The sequence below is a fragment of the Stegodyphus dumicola genome, chromosome 6 (genome assembly GCF_044657685.1).
Source record: "Stegodyphus dumicola isolate Sdum_Otavi_A_Nest chromosome 6, ASM4465768v1".
Classification (NCBI taxonomy): Eukaryota; Metazoa; Arthropoda; class Arachnida; order Araneae; family Eresidae; genus Stegodyphus; species Stegodyphus dumicola.
The window spans coordinates 66,567,633-66,586,854 of NC_140773.1; the positions used below are offsets into that span (position 1 = coordinate 66,567,633).

Genomic DNA, 19,222 nt, shown 5'->3' on the forward strand with positions numbered 1-19,222 from the left:
AAATCTTATGTTTTGGCAGAATTTGTATGGTAGCGTGATGTAAAATAATGTAACGAATTTAACAATGCAAAGAGTTTGGAAATATTCCTCAAAGGTCATTTCTGACATCAAAAAGATAATTTTAAAAGTAAAACTGACTGGATTCCAATTCGTAAACACCATGTTACTTATGTCAGTCGCTTGAGTTGAAAATGAGTTTTAAATTAAGGTCAGTACTTTATTTCAATTGCATTTACTGATTATAAGATTCTTATTTGTAGCGAACTGGTAATAATAGCTGTCAAACACTTAACAGCTTGTGATGTTTGCATTTAATACATCAAATTTCATAGTTTACACTATTTGAATTAACGGGTACAGAAATTTGTTGATGTAATCATGTAAAAGAGGCTGCAAATGTAATCGAGATCAGAACACAATATAAAGACAGGTAAGTTTTCAATACACTTTTTAGACTAAAATTAAAATACTGGCAAGTGTTTGTCCTCCAAAACATTTGTAACCAAAGGTATGCTTTTACCTGACAGTCTCAGTCATAATTGTAATTAGTTCCTCAATAGTATGGAAATCACTCAGTGCAATGTTTCTTCGGTAGCCCCACGAGTTCTTATCCAAGGTCATAGCATTCTCAAACTTGTGTTTCTGGAGCGTTTCTAGATAAAAAAGAAACATCAAGTAATATTTGAACAAAAAAGAAAAGGAAGAAGAAATGAGAAGGAAAAGCCCCTCCCCCCCCTAAAAAACTAGAATTGATTCTTAGGGAGGATCTTGAAAAATTTGAGAAATTAAGAGATTAAGGTGTTAATTCTAACGAAAAATTTCTTTCAAGATCATTTAATTTTATAATTTTATGAGATATCTCTTGAAATCTTTTAGCCTTAACGCTAATGAGATATTTCTTTTAAGTTATCAAAACATATATCAGAACGCGTACTTTCTATGATATTGCTTAACAAACGTAGATTGGAAAGTCTGAATGTAAAGTGGACATTCAGACTGACAAAGAAAATCAAACAGAAAGAAGCTTCTTTACGGATATAAATTTGACAAAATTTTTCTTGATCGCTTCGATTACACTGCATTTTAATGTAATATCAGTATTTCGTTGGTTTGTTTCAATTAACACATGAATCTCCTATTTGCAGTGGATATAAAATCGTAATCAACACTTTTTTACAGTTAATGTAGTAATTATTGTTGTAAATTTCCACAAATATTTAAATCCTTTTGAATTACTTTTACATTAAATTACATTACGTTGCTTTTAAGATAACAGCTTTATGCTTTATTTTCTGTTTGTAACTAAATGCTTAGCCACATTTTTGAGTACGAGTGTTTATTTTTTTGTATAGTATTCTGCATCTTTCAATTCTGAGTGCAACAACGTTTAAATGACTTAAGTAGCACTCGAGGTTTGGGCAAATGTCTCCTGACGAGCCTTGGCAACAAGATTTGTCAACTAGTTTGACGGCATTTGACGATTTCTTGCTAAAGTGACAAATTTTCACTCATTTTAGTGATCAGCTTATGAGACTTTATAGCTCAAAGAGGGTTAACTAAATTTCTTTCCAGAGTTTACTCTATGAATGATGTGATGTGATGGGCGCAGCCCGACCTTCCTGGCTGACTTTACGCCGCCCTATGGCCATATTGCGGGCTGCGCCAGAGCAAGCCAGAAACAACAACTTTGTGAATAATTTGGGAAATTGACGATATTACTCGTTCTCACAGGAGGAATTGCTTAATGTAACCATATCCTCTGAGAGCTGTTTCCAACTATTTAGCTGTGCATCATTATTAATTATAATAAATTATGAATTTCTTGTTCATATGGATCTACTACTTTCTAAAATAGCAGCCAAGAATTAATAGCTCGCAACATCAAATTGTATCAAATTTCTGGCATAGTTTACACTGGATAGATTAACTTGCGCCGATATACAATACATAGAAGAATTGATTTTCACAATATTAAAGAGAGATAGAACATGAGAAAAATAACAATTTTCCTAATACAATTTGTGGTGGAATGTGAAATAGGAACGCAGAAAATGTGTAACTATGAAGAACATAGGGTACGAAATTTCGTTTCAAACACGGATATTTACAAAAAAAAATATTCATTATTTACACTAATTATTCAGTAACTGCAACAACTTTTTATAGCCTACTTTCTGCAAAAATTGCAATAAGAGTGGAATATTTGTGAACAAGACAAACGCGCCTTAAATTATATACCAACAGTTAATCTAAATCACAAAACTTCGATTCCTCAGTTATCAAGATACATAACAGGGCATGGTCGTTTAGCAAAAATTTACTATTAAACATAGATTAATCAATACTGATCACTGTTCCTGTGAGGACATTGCATTTACGGATCTTTATGTATAGGAATGCTTCATAACGAAACATTACCATTTTAAATTTCCGGCGTAAATGATATTTCTTTCAAAAGATTCTTTATTAAACAAAGACCTCTTGGTCTTCAAATTAATAAAATTATGAACATATTTTCTGCCCTAGGAAAAGCTATTTGTCAACTCGTTTACTAATATAGATAAAATAGTATTATAGCATTAACTCTTTTAAAATTTCATTATTTAATTTATAATTTCATCGCAGTCACATTCTTTTATGAACTATAAAGGCTTAATTAAGACATTATAACATTTTTGTATGGCAATATATTTTATGAATATTTGATCGAACTTCATGGGGCTCCATGAATTATGAACTTTGCTTTGAAAATCAAAACCGGCTTCCAAGCTACAATAATGTAAGGAGATTCGCAGAAAGTGAAGACTATGATTTCTCAGCGATAAAGATGACTGGCTACGCAGATACTTCTCAGAAACACAGTTCGCGGGTTGAATCCCTCGATCTCCATTGATCTACTGCTCTCGCACGAACTTTATACTTTTTCTACTGGGCTTGAATGACTGATTTCGGTCATGAACTTTCTATTTTCGCCTTCGAGCGAGCGGCGTTAATTAATTTCTCAACAACCGTGAATGGCCTGAACAGTGAAACCGAACGAACTGGTAAAAACTATGTAGTTGACAGCAGAAGTGAACGTGAGGTAAGAGGTGAAACTAGAGTGTGCTCTGCCTGTTTGAAGGCAACGTTTAGAAGTCTGCAGTGTCTTGTTATTCTTACCATTAAGCTTACCGACTCAGTCAGAGCTAGGTTCCGTGATAGTTAAACTGGGAAGCTGTTAGGCTATACTTAACTTCATCAGTTTTAAGCCATAACTCTGTTTGTTGCTTTTAAATCACTTCGTTCGTTAACAAATAACAGATAGATTAAATGTAAAAGAAAATTTAAATATTTTATGCTTTGCGGAATAGCAAATATACTTGCTGAGTAAGACAGAATATTTTATTTCGGGCAGTGGCAACATTTATTTTTAAACCACTGTGTTTGTTGATTAAGTTTGAAAGACAAATAACATATGCTTTGCCATGTATCAGCACATTCCTTTGAAATCGTTGAGTTTATTAATCAGAATTGCATTATATTCGTACAAAGCTTAAAAGAAATAAAAAAGTTCAAGTTTCGAACTTCGATATGTACATATTCCGAACAACTATGTGTATACAAAATTAGGTGGCTCTAGGTACCTCCGTTCGTTTCCCTGCAATGATTTATATAACTTCACTTACTTATTTAGAAAATATTACTTGAGTTAGAAATAAATATCTATTTTGGAAAGCTAAATATCTTTTTTTTTTCAACCACAAGCTAAGAGCTAAGCTAAGTGAAAATTTTTTTTACAAACGAATTCCAATGAATTCGATATTTCTCCGAAGCACAGAAACAGAGAGCATCTCTTGAAGACATGAAATGAAATGTACTTTCATTTCAAACGATTAAGAAGAAAAACAAATTTCAAACCTTCATTGGATAAAATTCTATATCAAATTGCTTTATTTTATCTAAAGTTTTTTTTTTTTTTTTTAAGTTTTTCAGCATTAATTTTTTCATTCAGTGCACATGGCATTCTGGAAAAGTATTCTTTAAAAATGTTTGAGCTATTCTAAAATTTATCAGATTTATGTTACGTTTCTTAACATTCACCGGGACGAGAAACGTTTTTAAGCTCGTGTATTAGGAAGATGAATATTTACAAGGAATTCCACTCAAGTAAAGTGATTTAAGCAAGAACTTTTCGGAAAATGAGAGTACAGTTTTGGCTTAAAAGCTGACGCACAATTGTAAGGCTTCTTTTTGTAATTAACTTAATTTTTCAAATCTACTAAGACAGTCAGGAGAGTTATCAGCCCGTCTGTGAAATTAACTACTGAAATAGAACAAAGTTGGAACAACCTTTTGATTTGAAACTTCAGATGCACAACTTGCTTTTACATTTTAAATCTTCGCAGCTTGCGGGACGTTAGTAACAGAAAGGCAAATCTAAAAATTTAAATCAAATGGGTGCTGAAGACTATAGCACAAATAGGCTAAAAAAGCGTTGTCCCTAATTACTAACAGCGTGATTGACTTCGCCTATAAACTGATTCGTAATGAAATATGTAGCTTCATGAAAAGAATTATCATTTTACATATTATGCATGTAATTTATAACATTTTATAATATGTGTAATAGTAACGTACGTTATGCCAAGATTACGAAGCCGAATTTATGCAATTATTTGATAATTATTTATGTAAAAAAAGATCGTTGGGTACACTTGAAAACGAAAATTTTTTTCTATCCATGTGAACAGTGATCTCGTTTCGCCTAAAAATCATCAGGTATTTGCATAAATTCGGCATTCCACACAGTTTTGGTAATGCCTATATTAAACTGTATGTATACTATAACTTCAAAACTGTGCATGACGCGATATAAATAGGTTACCACAAACGATGCTTTAGCACATATTTAGCGACTACCACTCCGTTAAAGAGCTACATATTTACAACAAAATGTTTACAAATATATTGTTGGGTATGACTGCTTCTAAATAAAAATACTTTATAAGGAATTTTTACATATGTACCTAGGATAGGAGACTGAATTTAAGAATTAAATTTCTAAGAAGGGTATAATCTAATATTTTGTTCATTAAATACTTCTGAAGTTTTTCATTTGGGGGAGAGAGAATTTTGATGTTAACATATTACAATATTTTGATAATATATATCCATAAATACTTCCTAGTTAAAAAGATAAGCCCCGAGTGCCTGAATAATTAAGAAATCTGAGTACAACAAGTTTGACATTGCCTCGACTCAAGTCAAACACTTGGCGAATGGAGTAGCTCTGAGAATTTTCGTGATTTTCCATATATGTAACGTGAATATGAGCCACGTTTACTTAGAAAATTCTTCACGGAGCTATACCTTCCCGTAAGAAGATAGCTCTCGTGTGATTTGCCATATTCGAACAACCAGTGACAAAGCGAATTACAAATTTTACGTAGATTTAATCATTTCTTTAATAATTTCTTCTCTTCTCAAATTTTCATTAATTTGAAAATAAAATGTTATTTCTGTAGAATACTTTAGGTATTAGAATTACATTTACTAATATTATATAACAAATGAATATGTTAAATCATTTCCTTTAGCATTCAGAAATGAAGATAAAACATAAATAAATAGGGAGAACAATAGCAAATGTCAAGAAACTTTCATCCACTTTCATATAAATATCATAATTTTGATATGTTGGTAAAACTGAATGATCATAAGCTTACCAAAAATCTCTTGAAAATGTACGACAGACCAAAAAGTGATCCAAAAGTTAATGAACAAAAGAAAATTTTGTATTTTAAGAAATTTACAACTTTTATTAATAATAATGTGATAATGCAATTAACACAGAAATGCATAAAAGTGTACTTTTAGAATTATTTATTTGTAAATAAAGTTATTTTAATTATAGTTATTCACCAGATGGTATTTTATCATATGGAAATCTGAATATGCAGCTCTGCTTCATAGACTGTCATTGTCACAGGTCAGCATACCCGTTGTCAGATAGCATGACTCCTAACATGGGAGAAAGTTAAGCGTTGGGATTTTGTGACATTCAGTGCAGGGTGAAACATCCTTTCATGTTACTTTTACTGTAAACAACTTATAATCTCAATTTATGGAAAGAAGAGAGACACTTTGAATTGAAAGATCATCTAAATCTTCAAACTTGAAAACGGTGATTTATTGTCATACGACACATGATGTCTGGTGTATACTCAACTTCACTTATAATTTTAAAAGAAAACCCGAGTGTATGTACCAGCGATTTCGAAAACGTATTGTTTCTGCTACCTACATGACTTATTAGACGCGTTCTCAATCAGCAAGGAATTCCTACTGGAGGGGGATTTCATAAACGTGGAGTGGTCAGCCTTTTATTTAGCTGTTAAGTATATGTAATTTTAGTTTATTAATATAAAAAATACTTTTACTCAAGTTTTGATATTTATCAGCGTTTTCTATGTATTTTTGTTGTTTAATATATAAAGCAGGTGAGGAATCCGATACTTAACAGCTGCCGATACTTAACATCATGGCCGGGGGATGGAATTTTGATACGCCGCAGCTTGAAGTCTACGTAGTTAGATGGATGGAGGCATAAACCACAAACTTTCAGATGTAGCCATTTCAGAACATAATTTTTTTTACATTATAATTCACATCAGATCATTTTGTAGACAAGGCATTTAGCCAATCATATTTCAATATGATAATTTTTATATACATTGATTTTAAAAGTAAGACGTAAGCATCTTAGACTGAAAAGGGAAGCAGCGCGAGGATGTTAGCAAGGTAAAAGTTAGGGAAAGAAATCACGTAGTTATTGTGCCAAGAGTATTTATATACTAAGTCTGATGCATGAGTACAGCTTATTTGTGATTGGTTAATTTTAGGTTATTATGTAACATCTCGAATTTGGAAGAACAGATGAATTTAGAGGGAGAGCATAAAATCTAGAGTGGTTAATTTTAAGGTCTTTTATTCTTAAAGCAGCCATAGTATTTTGTTATATCTTACATATACATAAATATATTCAAAATAAAATAATTAAAAGTAAATTAAAAAGACCATGACTTGCGCTAAAGCTACAAAGTAATAAACTAATAATTCATAATAATTTATAGTAAGAAAACTTTCCATATACCATCTCTAAGGAACACAAATTCAATTTAAAACCATTAATGAAAAAAATTTTTTTAGTCAGAATCTAATTAGTTCTTTGAAGAGAAATTTCAATTTCTTGTTTAAAAATCTACTAAGAAAAATCTTAAAGCGCAAATATACCAAAACGAAAAGTAAATTCTAAATATTGAAAACGTAGTCACTATCATTGATCGCAGATTAATCGACTTATCAGGGGATAAACCGACCTACCATCAGTTAACAACAACTAACATAAGAGAGTGTTTATTTTAGTAAACATCAAATTATTTGCTAGATTCAAACCATAAGTCAAAATTAATACTCAATCTAAATAAAGACATTAGTCCATTTAAGCCAAGAATCTTGTTAAACAAAATAGCAAATAATCTTAAAATTAAAGTTTCTATTAAGAGCACAATTAATCTGAACGAGATGCTTACTTAGATGACATATCCCCTACACTCTCATTTCAATTTCAAAAACAGAAGTAAACATTATAACATTAAAAGTAAATTCAAAATCATAAAAAGATAAAAAATGATACGACCTCAAAATTAAAGTTTAAAACAAGTAGTTAATTACAAATTCTATATATAACAGATTGAAAAACACTACCTTATTAGCTTTGGATACTGCTCTGTAAGGGCAGCTTCCAAACTCTGTCGGTATTATAAGGTACTCTTATTCTTCCTATCGCTCCGATATTATATATTTCCGGGTTGATTTCGTTACCATAGATAGACATTACCATAGATAGACATTAGATAGACATGAAACGTTTTTAATGTGTAGCGTCGTTTGAATCTATATTTTGATCAATGTATATAGCTTAGTTATTAGTTATTAACTGTGAGCTTAAAAAACAGACAATAATAAATAAAACCAAAAATAAAGCAATAATTTTGAGCTACTTACTCGGATTGTAGCGATCGGTACAAGTGTAATATCCACCGTGATTGCAAGGAATTCCGCTGCCCCATCTGTCATTTACAACTACAGTATCTTTAACAGGACTGGAAGTAGAACATATGAAATTGAGAAAATATTAGTAATACATAATTATAATGTTGAAGAAATGTTTTTATCGAAAATTCCTTCCTGCAAAATTATAATCTTTCAGATTTTTATTTCATTTTAAAGCTATACCTTTACGAAAAAAACTGGAAATATATCAGGTATAACAAATATATTAAAATTTATCAAGTATAACAAATTAATTAAAAAAAGTACTTAATTTTCTTTTTCTTCCTCATTTATTTCAAAGACTCAAAGGATTTCCAGAATTAAAAGATAGAATGTACTTTAGTTAGGGGCCCAGTTTTGCTTAGAATAAAGGTTTAATCTATATTCAATAGTTAAAATGTCTTATGAAAGAACATGCGAGAAATTCTAGTGAATATCGAAGTTAGAAATTGTAATTACCTCTCTATAAAAGTAATCCGTCCTTTGTGATACTATGGTTAGTAAAAAAAGCCGATCACACATCTGGGCTCTAGAATGTATCATATATAACAAACATTAGTATAATTTACCTGAGTAAAAAGGATGCCCATGCGCTCTAGTCATGTGAAAAAATTGTTACAGTGCCTTCAAATTTCATCTCCCAGGGGTGCTTTCATTCAAAACTAGCATACAGCTTTAAGTAAATAACCCTTGTTTACTTTTTTATAATACTGTAATTTAGTTTTTTTCTCAGAATTCAAAGAAACCTGCATCAATGAAATATGAAAAAATAGGTAGTTTAAAAAGAGAAGTATTATGCATACAAATTTCCATAATGTACTGAAGAAAAGTAAAATTTCTTATGGAAATACGGCTGCTGACGAAGGAGTGTGGTAATCGTCACACTCTCCGTCTACCTAGAGCTGAGCTGACCTTAATCTTTGGAGTCGTATCGAGGTCTGCAGCGTAGAAACTGCACAATGTATGGCAAGACAAAAATGCGGTTCTGTCTCTACAGCCAATAATATTCGGATCCGCCTTTAAGAGGGAACTATGATATGTCGCCAAGCGTAAATAAAATGTCTCTTTTAAAACCTATATTCGTAATTCATGCACAGAACTGCTTTTTTCAGGTATGTATTTGATATTTTCGCCAAGCGTCGTGAAACGTTTTCTCAGGGGAAATACCACTGAATGAAAACATTGCTGTTAGATTTTATCGGTTCCTATGATTATTATTGTTTATGGCAATTTGATGGTTATTGTTTCAAAGCAATAAACCTTTTCCTGCTTCCCTAAAATAATAAAGGGCATAAATACTCATAATGCAAAGAGCTTTTTTAAAGTATCTAAGAAAAAAGTATATAACTGCCTACATATGCTTAAAGTGATTAATTTATGCATTGTTTTCAAAATATTCAAGCGCTACAAATAATATGTAGTAATTAAAAACTTATTACATTATTTTATTCTTGAACAATATTCAAATTTCCACAGTGTGGAAGGAAGTCATTTCTAAGTTTCTTAATTTTTTATTGTAGTTGTAAAGCGATTGATTTCTTCAACATTATAAATATTTGCGAGATTATATACACACACAGAAGAAACTTGCATCCGACTGACTGCTTAAACTGAAATCTAATACGTATAAACTACGAAAACAAATCTTGCTTGAATCAGAGATAAAGAAGTTGAAATAAATATTGCAAAAGTTCTTAATTGCTACCCCGATCGGTATAATGGTTAACGCTGCTGATTGCCTCAAAGCTGGGTCTGGGTTCCAACCCCTAAGAGAGCTTCGATATTAAGTGTAAAAGTCTCTGAGCGATTAGCTTTATTAAAATTAGAATAGAACCTCTCCGTTATCGTGGGTGTCAAATCCGTCGTCGACATGCTTCACCTTCAGTGATGACAGGGTTAAATGACCGAAGGGTTTTGGTCTTTTCGTAAGAATGAATTAAGCTATACCCGGCGATTTGAAACAACAGCAACAGACTCTTAATTTAGAAATACAACATTACCTCGTTAATGAATGTACAAAATAATAGGAAGCCTGTGAAAAAAAAAATTAAACGTGTGTAAGTGGACATTGTGGTTTGCATAAAGATAAATCACAAATAGCGGCAGTTTTTTTTTTTTTTTTTTTTTTCCGTTTGAGGAAATTGCAAACTACGCCCTCCCATTATTGTATTTGTTTCATTATTAAAAATATTTATATTTTTATTGCCCTGTGCGTACATGCATATAAAATAAATCATTTTAGCAAGTAACTATAGGAATGAGGTAATTATTTAATCGTATCTAACAAAGTAATTGCTCGGTACTAAAGAAGCAAAATTCCATTAGCTTTAAGGAGAAAAAATAAAGTATTCCTTAATTGAAAAATACTTATAAAAAAGAATTTTCTTTCAAAATTTTGTTAATTCAAGTTATTAATAAATTATAATTCAAGATCCGTTGGTCTAAAAGAAATTTTATTATATTTAGCTTCTTTTCGGAGATTACGCTAAATAGAATTTTTAAATATTTCTTCAATCCATTTTTCTACCTCTTGCGTAATGCAAGAAATCTAATTACCTGAACCTGAATTTGTTAGAGTTTATTTTTCCAGAAACTCTTCGAAATTCAATATCATTCTTGAAAAGATTTTGCCGAAGTGACAAATGATATGTATGTATGCCCAAACGTTGGGAGGATTGAAAAATGAAAACTATTCGAGCCAAATGAGCTCTTTTTCTGCTATGATTTCACTCCTATTTTTCGAATGAATGTCGAAAACGGTTTGTAGCTTATCTTTAGTTCTTTCGATAGTGTAAATAAGTAACAGGATCAGTTGTTCCTACTTTCGGCAGTTATATCTCGCTATATAAAACAATATAAATCTGGCTTGCACACGCGTTTTCAATTTTAGCTGAATTTTTGCAGCAAAAGCGTATCTCTCGACTTATATACGAATCGGCTTATATTCGGAAATATACGGCATTTTATGTATGAGAGAGGAGAAGAACTAGTGCCTTCAGAAATACAGAAATTTCATTCCGGTAACTTTCATTCTACAAAGAGATTGATAAACAGGGAGTTTAGCAAGATCCGTGACTCACATTTTCGTGTTAAATTTAGGAGATGGGATTGACAGTGTCCCCTGTACAAGGAATATAATATCCCTGATTTTGCTCATGCTACAGCTTTGACATCATTTCGTCTTTTGACTGGACATGATGGTCCCAATGCCGATTTCTTTTACATTAGACTCAGGAATTCTCCATTGAGTTCTCGTAATGAATCTTGATAAACTATGGACCAACGAATGTTCTAGCATGTGCTCTGCACTTAATTGTTAATTCTTTCAGTTAAAAGTACCGGGAAGCAAGAGGGCTACTGACTCAACTGCAAGAAACCAGACATTTGCAAATAAATGAATAGGTAAATAAATTCGAGGCACGCTCAAAAAGAGCTCGATTTACTGTCAGACTATTCTTGAACACATATGGTAAAAATACATATAGTTTGTAAATGTATAATTTAGTTAAAACAGTATTTTAACTTGTCCAGGAATATGCAACTGAATGTAATTTAATTTGACACAATGATGCTTTTCTCTTTGTTACTTCTGTCTGCTAATTTGTCTCTTATATGCGCACAAAAAATTACCCGCCACTGACCAAAGAAAATGATTATAATTGACCTGCATTTCCAAACGCAAGCCTGTCATCATTAAACTACCAGAGAACAATAAAAATCACAATAAAACATATTACCCCTTTGAAGTATTACAAAGATACTTTATTTGGAAATAAAAGAGGTTTTCCTTACCTTTCATTGTAGAGCCAGGCTAAGAATTCTGTACTATTCCAGTAAGTATCAGGAGCTTCCCAGTCTCCATCAGACCAGATAACGTCTGGCTTATATTCCGTAACAAGTTCAATTAATTCTGGCAAAGTTTTTCCCTAGAAAATAACAAATTTTGTTTTAACAATGTCAGTTGATCACTTAAAGTGCAATCCCATCAACTTCCTTTAAATGCTCGGGAAAGAAAATCCATTAATTTTGATTCAAAATGCCATTTTTTCGGAATATAATAATAAACTTAAATAACTGTCATATAGTTGTATTAATAATTTAGTTATAAATCGGAAAGATAGTAAATTTTCATCAGAAGCTGGATTGCACACATCACAGTTTCTTACATAAATCAAATGAAATATGTTATTGTACTGAAGCGATTCACTCTGTAGATCACATAGGTGAACATTCTAACTAGGATGACACAAGTGGAAGGAAAATGCAACAGACAGTAGGATTTCCTATAAAAGCTTCCTTACAAAATGAGCTTGAGCGACAAATTTTATTCAACCCTTCTGTCTTGCATGTTGATCAACCAATGAGAAGGAAGAAAGGATTATGGCTGCTTATTGTGTCAAATTCAGGAAGCAATCGAAATGCTGTGATCGACGTGTGTGTTGGCAAAATTTGTTTCTAGTGTGATAAAAGTGGTTAGACGAGTCCACTATCCACTAGTCCACTAGAGTCCACTAGAAATGGAAAATTATAGTTTTTATAATTTTCGTTGGCTATTTTCGAACCATAGGTCTTTTTATTCGTAGGCGACTTCTTTGGCGACTAGATTAGAAGCATGCACCATGATATCGGTTGTCATAATTTCTCTGCGAAGCAATCGAAATCACTGTATTACCTGAGAAGTATTTTAAGTCTTTCATGTGCTTATGTTTGTACTCAGCTTAGGCCTGTACTCAACCAGTATTCAAGTGAGTATTGAAAGCAGCATATAAAAAATAAGATCGCTTGGTTTACTTATTTAATTGCTGATTCATCAGTCCGAAGTCGAAGATAATTAATCTATGATTTATCGTTTTAGAATGTAAGTTTCCCTTTACTTTTTGTTGCATGTGGCAACAAGATGAGTGGTGAATAAAACTTCGTATTTGTGACAGCCGTGTGGTATGTGAAGAATTGGTCTAATTAAATAAAAGTCAAGAATATACAGTCCATTTCTCGTGTGCTTTTGTGTACCAGCCGCGTGAAACCATGTTAAGTACGCATCAACTCGGCTTAGAAAATTATGACAGTAACAACTTGTCCTCTAATCAACGACAGATTCCCTTTAGGTACAAGGCTCTCAAACTAGAGGTGGCTTAACCTTTTGCACTCAAGAGGTGACTGTCATTCACCATGTGATTTGACGCCACAACTCGAGAGGTGACTCTCGCTCACCACATGATTTAATGCGGAAATTCGATGCGCGGCAATAACTGTTTACATTTAGTTTCTTCGATGTGGGTTTCTATCCTCTTTCCTGGTAGTTCGGTCCGAGGTTCGAATCCCGCGAACGGGCTGGCTGCATGGGTGTTTTCGTGGTTTTCCCCATGTGTAACGTGTATACGAGCCAGTTTCCCTTAGAAAGTCCTCCACGAAGGCATCCCTCCTCTTAGGCAGATAGCCCTTGAGGCTTTGCCATAATCACATACACACACACACACACAATTCTATCCTCTTTCTGTATAATCTTATGAAGTGTAAAATGATACACTTCATTTTACACTTCATAAGATTATACAGAAAAGATGAAAATTTAAATGAATGAAGATAAGATTAATTTAAATGAAGATAAGATTTGCTTATCTGAAATCTTACTTTTTCTTATCTATCACAAAGTCTGTTCTCAGAGAAATGAACCCGGAAAAGACATCAAACGACATATTATTGTAATACTTACCCCGACAAACCAGGCATGCATCTTGGTAATTGTTTCATGAAATATCATACACAGAAAAATTATAGACTAATATTTAAGAAATTATGTTTATAAAGGTGTAAAGATATATAAAATGTTAAATTATAAAAATGTTATACATTAATTTGTGTGTATAATGATTTTAAGTTACTGGTAAGAAATGCGTGAAAAAGGCTGCGAAACGTGTCGAGTTGCTGCTGTGCCGAGTGAAAAAGGTCCCGAGCACAAAGGGTTAATATTATTCGGTGGAAAAGCATTAGATTTTTTTATATAACTAGTTATGTTAACAAGAGATTTATTAATACAGACGCTATTACATATATCCTACTAATGCAACTTTCATGCTGTAAAATGTCCGAAACTGATGTGCTTTGTTTCTAATTAAAATTCTGTTATGCAAACTTCTTACCAGGATACTTTTGTTATATCCTTTTATTTTTAATACAAATACTCTGCAATTTTCGATAAAATGAAATCTTACTCAAGTGAATTTCATTTGATGAAAAGGATTCCTGAATGTAAAGTATGAGAAATCTTACTTTAATGGAAGCGCAGTGTTATGGTCCATGTTCTATTTTGGATGACAAAATATCATTTTTGGCTTTTCTCATGTATGAGTAGACTTTGTTACTATGTTCACAACTATCTAACATCATCTGTTGTGAAACTGCATAGCTTAAGAAAAATTTCTCAATGACAATTACAAAGCAAAATATTTATCTGAAAAGCAAATATTGTAAAAAATATGGAAAACCGTAATTAAAGACTATTGAATGCAATAAAAGAATTCATTAAAGAAATTTAAGTAATTGAATTTACAAATTGAACCTTTGATACATTTAAAGCTCTTGACTCGGTAAAGTTTTAGAAGCTTTTAACATCAGTTCAAAACTTAGAAACTTCAAAAAAGTGTGTAAGACAGACTGAGGGGAGTTTTCCATAATTTGGAAACGTTTATTAAGAAATGGTTAAGTTTCGCTTTGGACAATTGGGAAGAGACTTCTGTACTGTTAAAAATCTCAGCTCTGCTTGTTTGTTTTATTGCTTGTCTGTAACATCATCTCTTCCGAATCTGTGGGAGTTGAATTTCAAGAAGTACCTCTGGATTCCGAAAGTTCGGGGGAAAACATTTCCACCATTCTCACCTTCGTAAGACTTTCGTCAGACGAAATGTTAATTAAAAAGTCTGAAAACGCTAATTTTCGCAACCTGGAAAGTTGCTTTTTTCGCTGAAATTCATTGCTGTTCGGCGTATTGCGTCAAAGCGTGTACGCTATGGAATATTAAAATTGCCACCCGTCTTTTCTAAGCAGAGATACAGTAAACTGTTTTATGGAATCCCGATGCCCGTTTAATATTATTAATATATATATACCTGATTTCATTCATCTTGAAATATTTTTACATATTTTCGTTTCAGGTGTATATAGAACTTATAAATTTTGCTTCGCCCGCAGCCCGTTCTTCTGGTAAGCTTGTTTGCTAGTCTATATCTAATTTTTAAAACGAAAAAGAGAACATTTTATTTGGTACTTTCCAAGTAACAATAAACACTTTGTAAAATAAAAGTCGCAAAACATATTGCTATCGAAGTAGTTTTCTCTTCTTCATCAGTTTCTGATAAAAAGCGAAAACTGGGCAGTAAAGACTTAGAGACCTTGTGGCCACTAAAATAAAAGAACTGTAATATTATCTTTCTTGGGGAGGTGCGAAAGATAATGCCAGTTTCCGTAGCTAAACTTTTAGAGACCTAGACAGGACAACCTGCATATGAAACTCCGTTATTATTAATTTTTTTAAATTTTTGTGAACCTGTAGCTTAAAATTTGATTTGAGGGAAATTTTATAACTAGCTCAAATGATAAAGCTTTTTTATTAAAAACTTTGTAGAATTTGTAGAATAAACTAACTCAAGGACCAAAACTGCGCATTTTCAAACATTCGGCATCTATACCACTGGTATAAAGATTGAACTGTCATATTTTCCTATCTAAAATTATTTTTTACTACTTAATTCTAAAGATTTCAAAGACTGAATACAATATTCGAAGATAAATAATTATCTGTGATAGTATTAGAAAACATTATGGAATGTCTCTTTCAGCTAATGAATGATTTTGGTGTAATTGTTTCCTGATTCATTTTCTGAAATGAGAACAGTTATTAAAATATTAACTCATCTTTATAATGTATTCAATAATTCACACTTTTTTAATTATTGCTTTCAATGAAATAGGTTTCAAAATTAATTTGTATCAGCAAAATAATTTGTAATTATCAAAAAGAATTTGTATAAATAACGAATAATATACCGTTATTTATCATTTACTTAGAAATTATCATTTTAAGCACTTCCGATGTCTTCTAAATTTCTTGATATTGACCTTAGGAATTTTAATTAATTTAATTTAATAAATTTAGTTTAGTAATTGCTTACTGACATTTTAGATATTTAATAGATTAGATTTATGACTGTGCAGGATAATTGAGTTTATTGCGGGAAGTTTATATGCTAGCTGAATCTAAGTATTCATAAACGGGAGCGTAACGAAAAAAACTACATACTGTTTTCTCCTCTCTCAATAGTTATAAATCCCATCTAAAAAATGATGGTAATGTAAATGGAAGTATATTCCTGACTGTAACTTTGGGAATAAATGGTGAGTGCAAGGAAGAACTTCTGCACTTTTTACTTAAAATACTTATTAATATTTGCCATTCTAATTCTTAACCATAACAGATTTCCTTTAAATAAAGCTTTAAAAATGTACAGCTTTTAAATATGTACCTCGGGCATTAAATTACAAATATGAATATTTATAACGCAAAATAATTTATCACTATTTTTATATCTAAGAATTGAAAAGATTAGACAACACTGCTGTAAAACGAGATAAGAATATTCCAAGCGATATAAGATTTAATACCTGCGGCATTCTTCGACGGAAAAAACGATACTGAAGATTTTCAATTTAAGTATACCACGTAAGCTAATGCGATTTCAGTAAGCCAAGAAACTTTACTTTAATAACTACATAATGTAAAATAAATCCTTCACTTAAGAAAAAACTAAAGTTATGAAATAACAGGATAACTATCCCAACTTTAATGAAAACAGGCATAGCTTAAGGTAAATCTGCACATGACAATTTATCCATAAGCAATAAGCTAAAAATAGAAAATTCCAGTACAGAAAGCTCATTGACTTCTAAATGTTGAAATTCTAGCAGACCAGAAAATTTCTTCGGTTTTAAAGATTTATTTGTACTTAAATTGCCTTATTCGTAAATATTTAAGAAACCGTTTTTGTTCGAGCACTGCATTAGTTTATTCACTGCATTACTTTATTCTTGAAACTTCATTCAAGCTATGCGTGATTTACAGAAGTGTTTGCATCTCAATAAAAAATAATATAAGATTTTGTTTAAAATTCTTAAAATGATTAATGAAGCAAAATGAAAAAAAAAATACCTTTTAATTTAATGGCGACAAGATATAAATAATTCTCCTTACAAAATTCATCTGCAATTTTACACCACGAATAATAAAAACGTGGAGCACTCTTGATATGCTTATTAAGATCATAGCTTGTACTTTTGAGAATACAATTCAGTTAACAGATTTCGTTAGATAAGACGCTCTTGCTTTTAGTTCTCATGATATATAAAAAACTTATGTGGACACCACATGACATTGTTGTATAGCCTGTTAAATTATACGCAGTTTATGCTGCACTTCATTTAAATTTATTTCTTCGAATTTCATTCGAGATGTATTTCCCATTCAATTAATTCAGTTCTTACTTCACGGCAAGGCAAAAGTACGTAAAAACTCAAAATATATCCATTAAAAATTGTAAAATATAGTGATAGTGATAGTGACGGAGGACGTGGCCACCACCCCTTTACTATTAAGTTAATTAGCATATAGGGCCACGTCCGCCTTTATACAGAGTAAAGCCAGAGATGTCACATGGGAGGCTTGCACAGGGCGCCCAAACCCAACGCCTGGACCATCCGGTTGGCAGTTCCGCGAACCAAATGCCACCAGGTTGACACCCGTTCAAAGTGCCCGGGTCCAGTGATTTTTGAATCTTCAAGAATAGCATTGTACATGGCTAAACAAGAGCAGATATACATTAGTAGTTATTTACATGCTTCTGTTAATACATATTTGCTGACATGCAATCCAGCACTGTTACATACATATACTTTCTAAATACCTATATGACATTACCTTAATTTGCTTTGGAATAATAAGACAGAGCTAGTATATACACCTAGCACAATAAAAATAAAAATAAAATAATAATAATAATAATAATAACATACATTAGGACACGCTTGCTTACACTATATACACACATCGCAGACATACCTAGATTACTTATGCTTGAATGATACTGATTTACATTGAAATTAGCTGACATACTGACCAGTTATATTTACACATGGCATAAGTCTGGACCCATGTCCATTAACTTATCAACTATATGGCATAAGTCTGGACCCATGTCCATTAACTTATCAACTATATGAGTAATTTTGTTGGTCTGGTGTCGCTGCTTGACCATAAATCTGTTGAATGCCTCCCTGTTCGTCTGCGGAAACGGAATGTGCAATCCTTCTGTGAGAGGACATTCATGAACGTAGTGTTCTGCTGTGCCCAGATCGCCCCAGCATCACTGATCTGAAATGGAGATTCCAAATCTTTCGAAATATACTGGAAAGGGCCCATGCCCTGTGATGTAGTATACCATTTGTGGCCGTGTAACCAGTAGTTCTTTATCTACTTTAGGCAGAAATGTATGCGCGCGGCGGCCTGTGTCTTCGTTGTCCCACTCAGCCTGCCAGAATGCTAGAGCTGTGGCGCGCAGATTCCGTTTTAAATGAGAAACCGGCCATGGGATTTGTACTGGGACTGCTTCGACGTTATGGGCTGCTTCTTTTGCAAGCCGATCTGCAGTCTCATTACCCTGATTCCCGATATGGGCTTTCGTACATTCTAGATTAATTTTTAATTCTTTATGAGCACGGAGGTATTCCTGAATAGCTGCTATTATTGGAGAACTGTGTGTGGGGTTAAGGATGGCGTATAACGTAGACAGGCTGTCTGTTATTATGTAACTATTGTATAGCCTCTGCTGAATTATCGCTTGCAGTGCGTAGCTTATAGCTGTGGCCTCGCTTTGGAAGACACTATTGTGCGCTTCCAAATGCCCCTTCCATTGGCTTACTATTCTACCCTCTTTAAGTGCTGCATATGCACAGCCCACACTTTCGTCTATTTTAGATCCATCCGTATAATCGGTAACATCTATGTTCGTGGATCTTGTGATCTGCTTTAGGTTGACATTAACACTGCGTCCTTGCAAAGACGGGTGCCTGTCAAGGCTGA

The 19,222-nt window shown here is 32.4% G+C and overlaps 1 protein-coding gene across 3 annotated transcripts in view; it reads right to left on the minus strand.

The window, feature by feature from the left end:
• Positions 1-19,222, minus strand: part of Fuca (alpha-L-fucosidase) — a 107,845-nt gene that overhangs the window by 15,862 nt on the left and 72,761 nt on the right. For all 3 annotated transcript variants that reach the window (XM_085818458.1, XM_035363214.2, XM_035363213.2), the window contains exons 4-6: positions 11,887-12,020; positions 8,047-8,144; positions 521-653 (exon numbers count right to left, since the gene is read on the minus strand). In XM_085818458.1, coding sequence (XP_085674584.1) covers positions 521-653; positions 8,047-8,144; positions 11,887-12,020 — 365 coding nt within the window. The remainder of the gene's footprint in view (positions 1-520; positions 654-8,046; positions 8,145-11,886; positions 12,021-19,222) is intronic.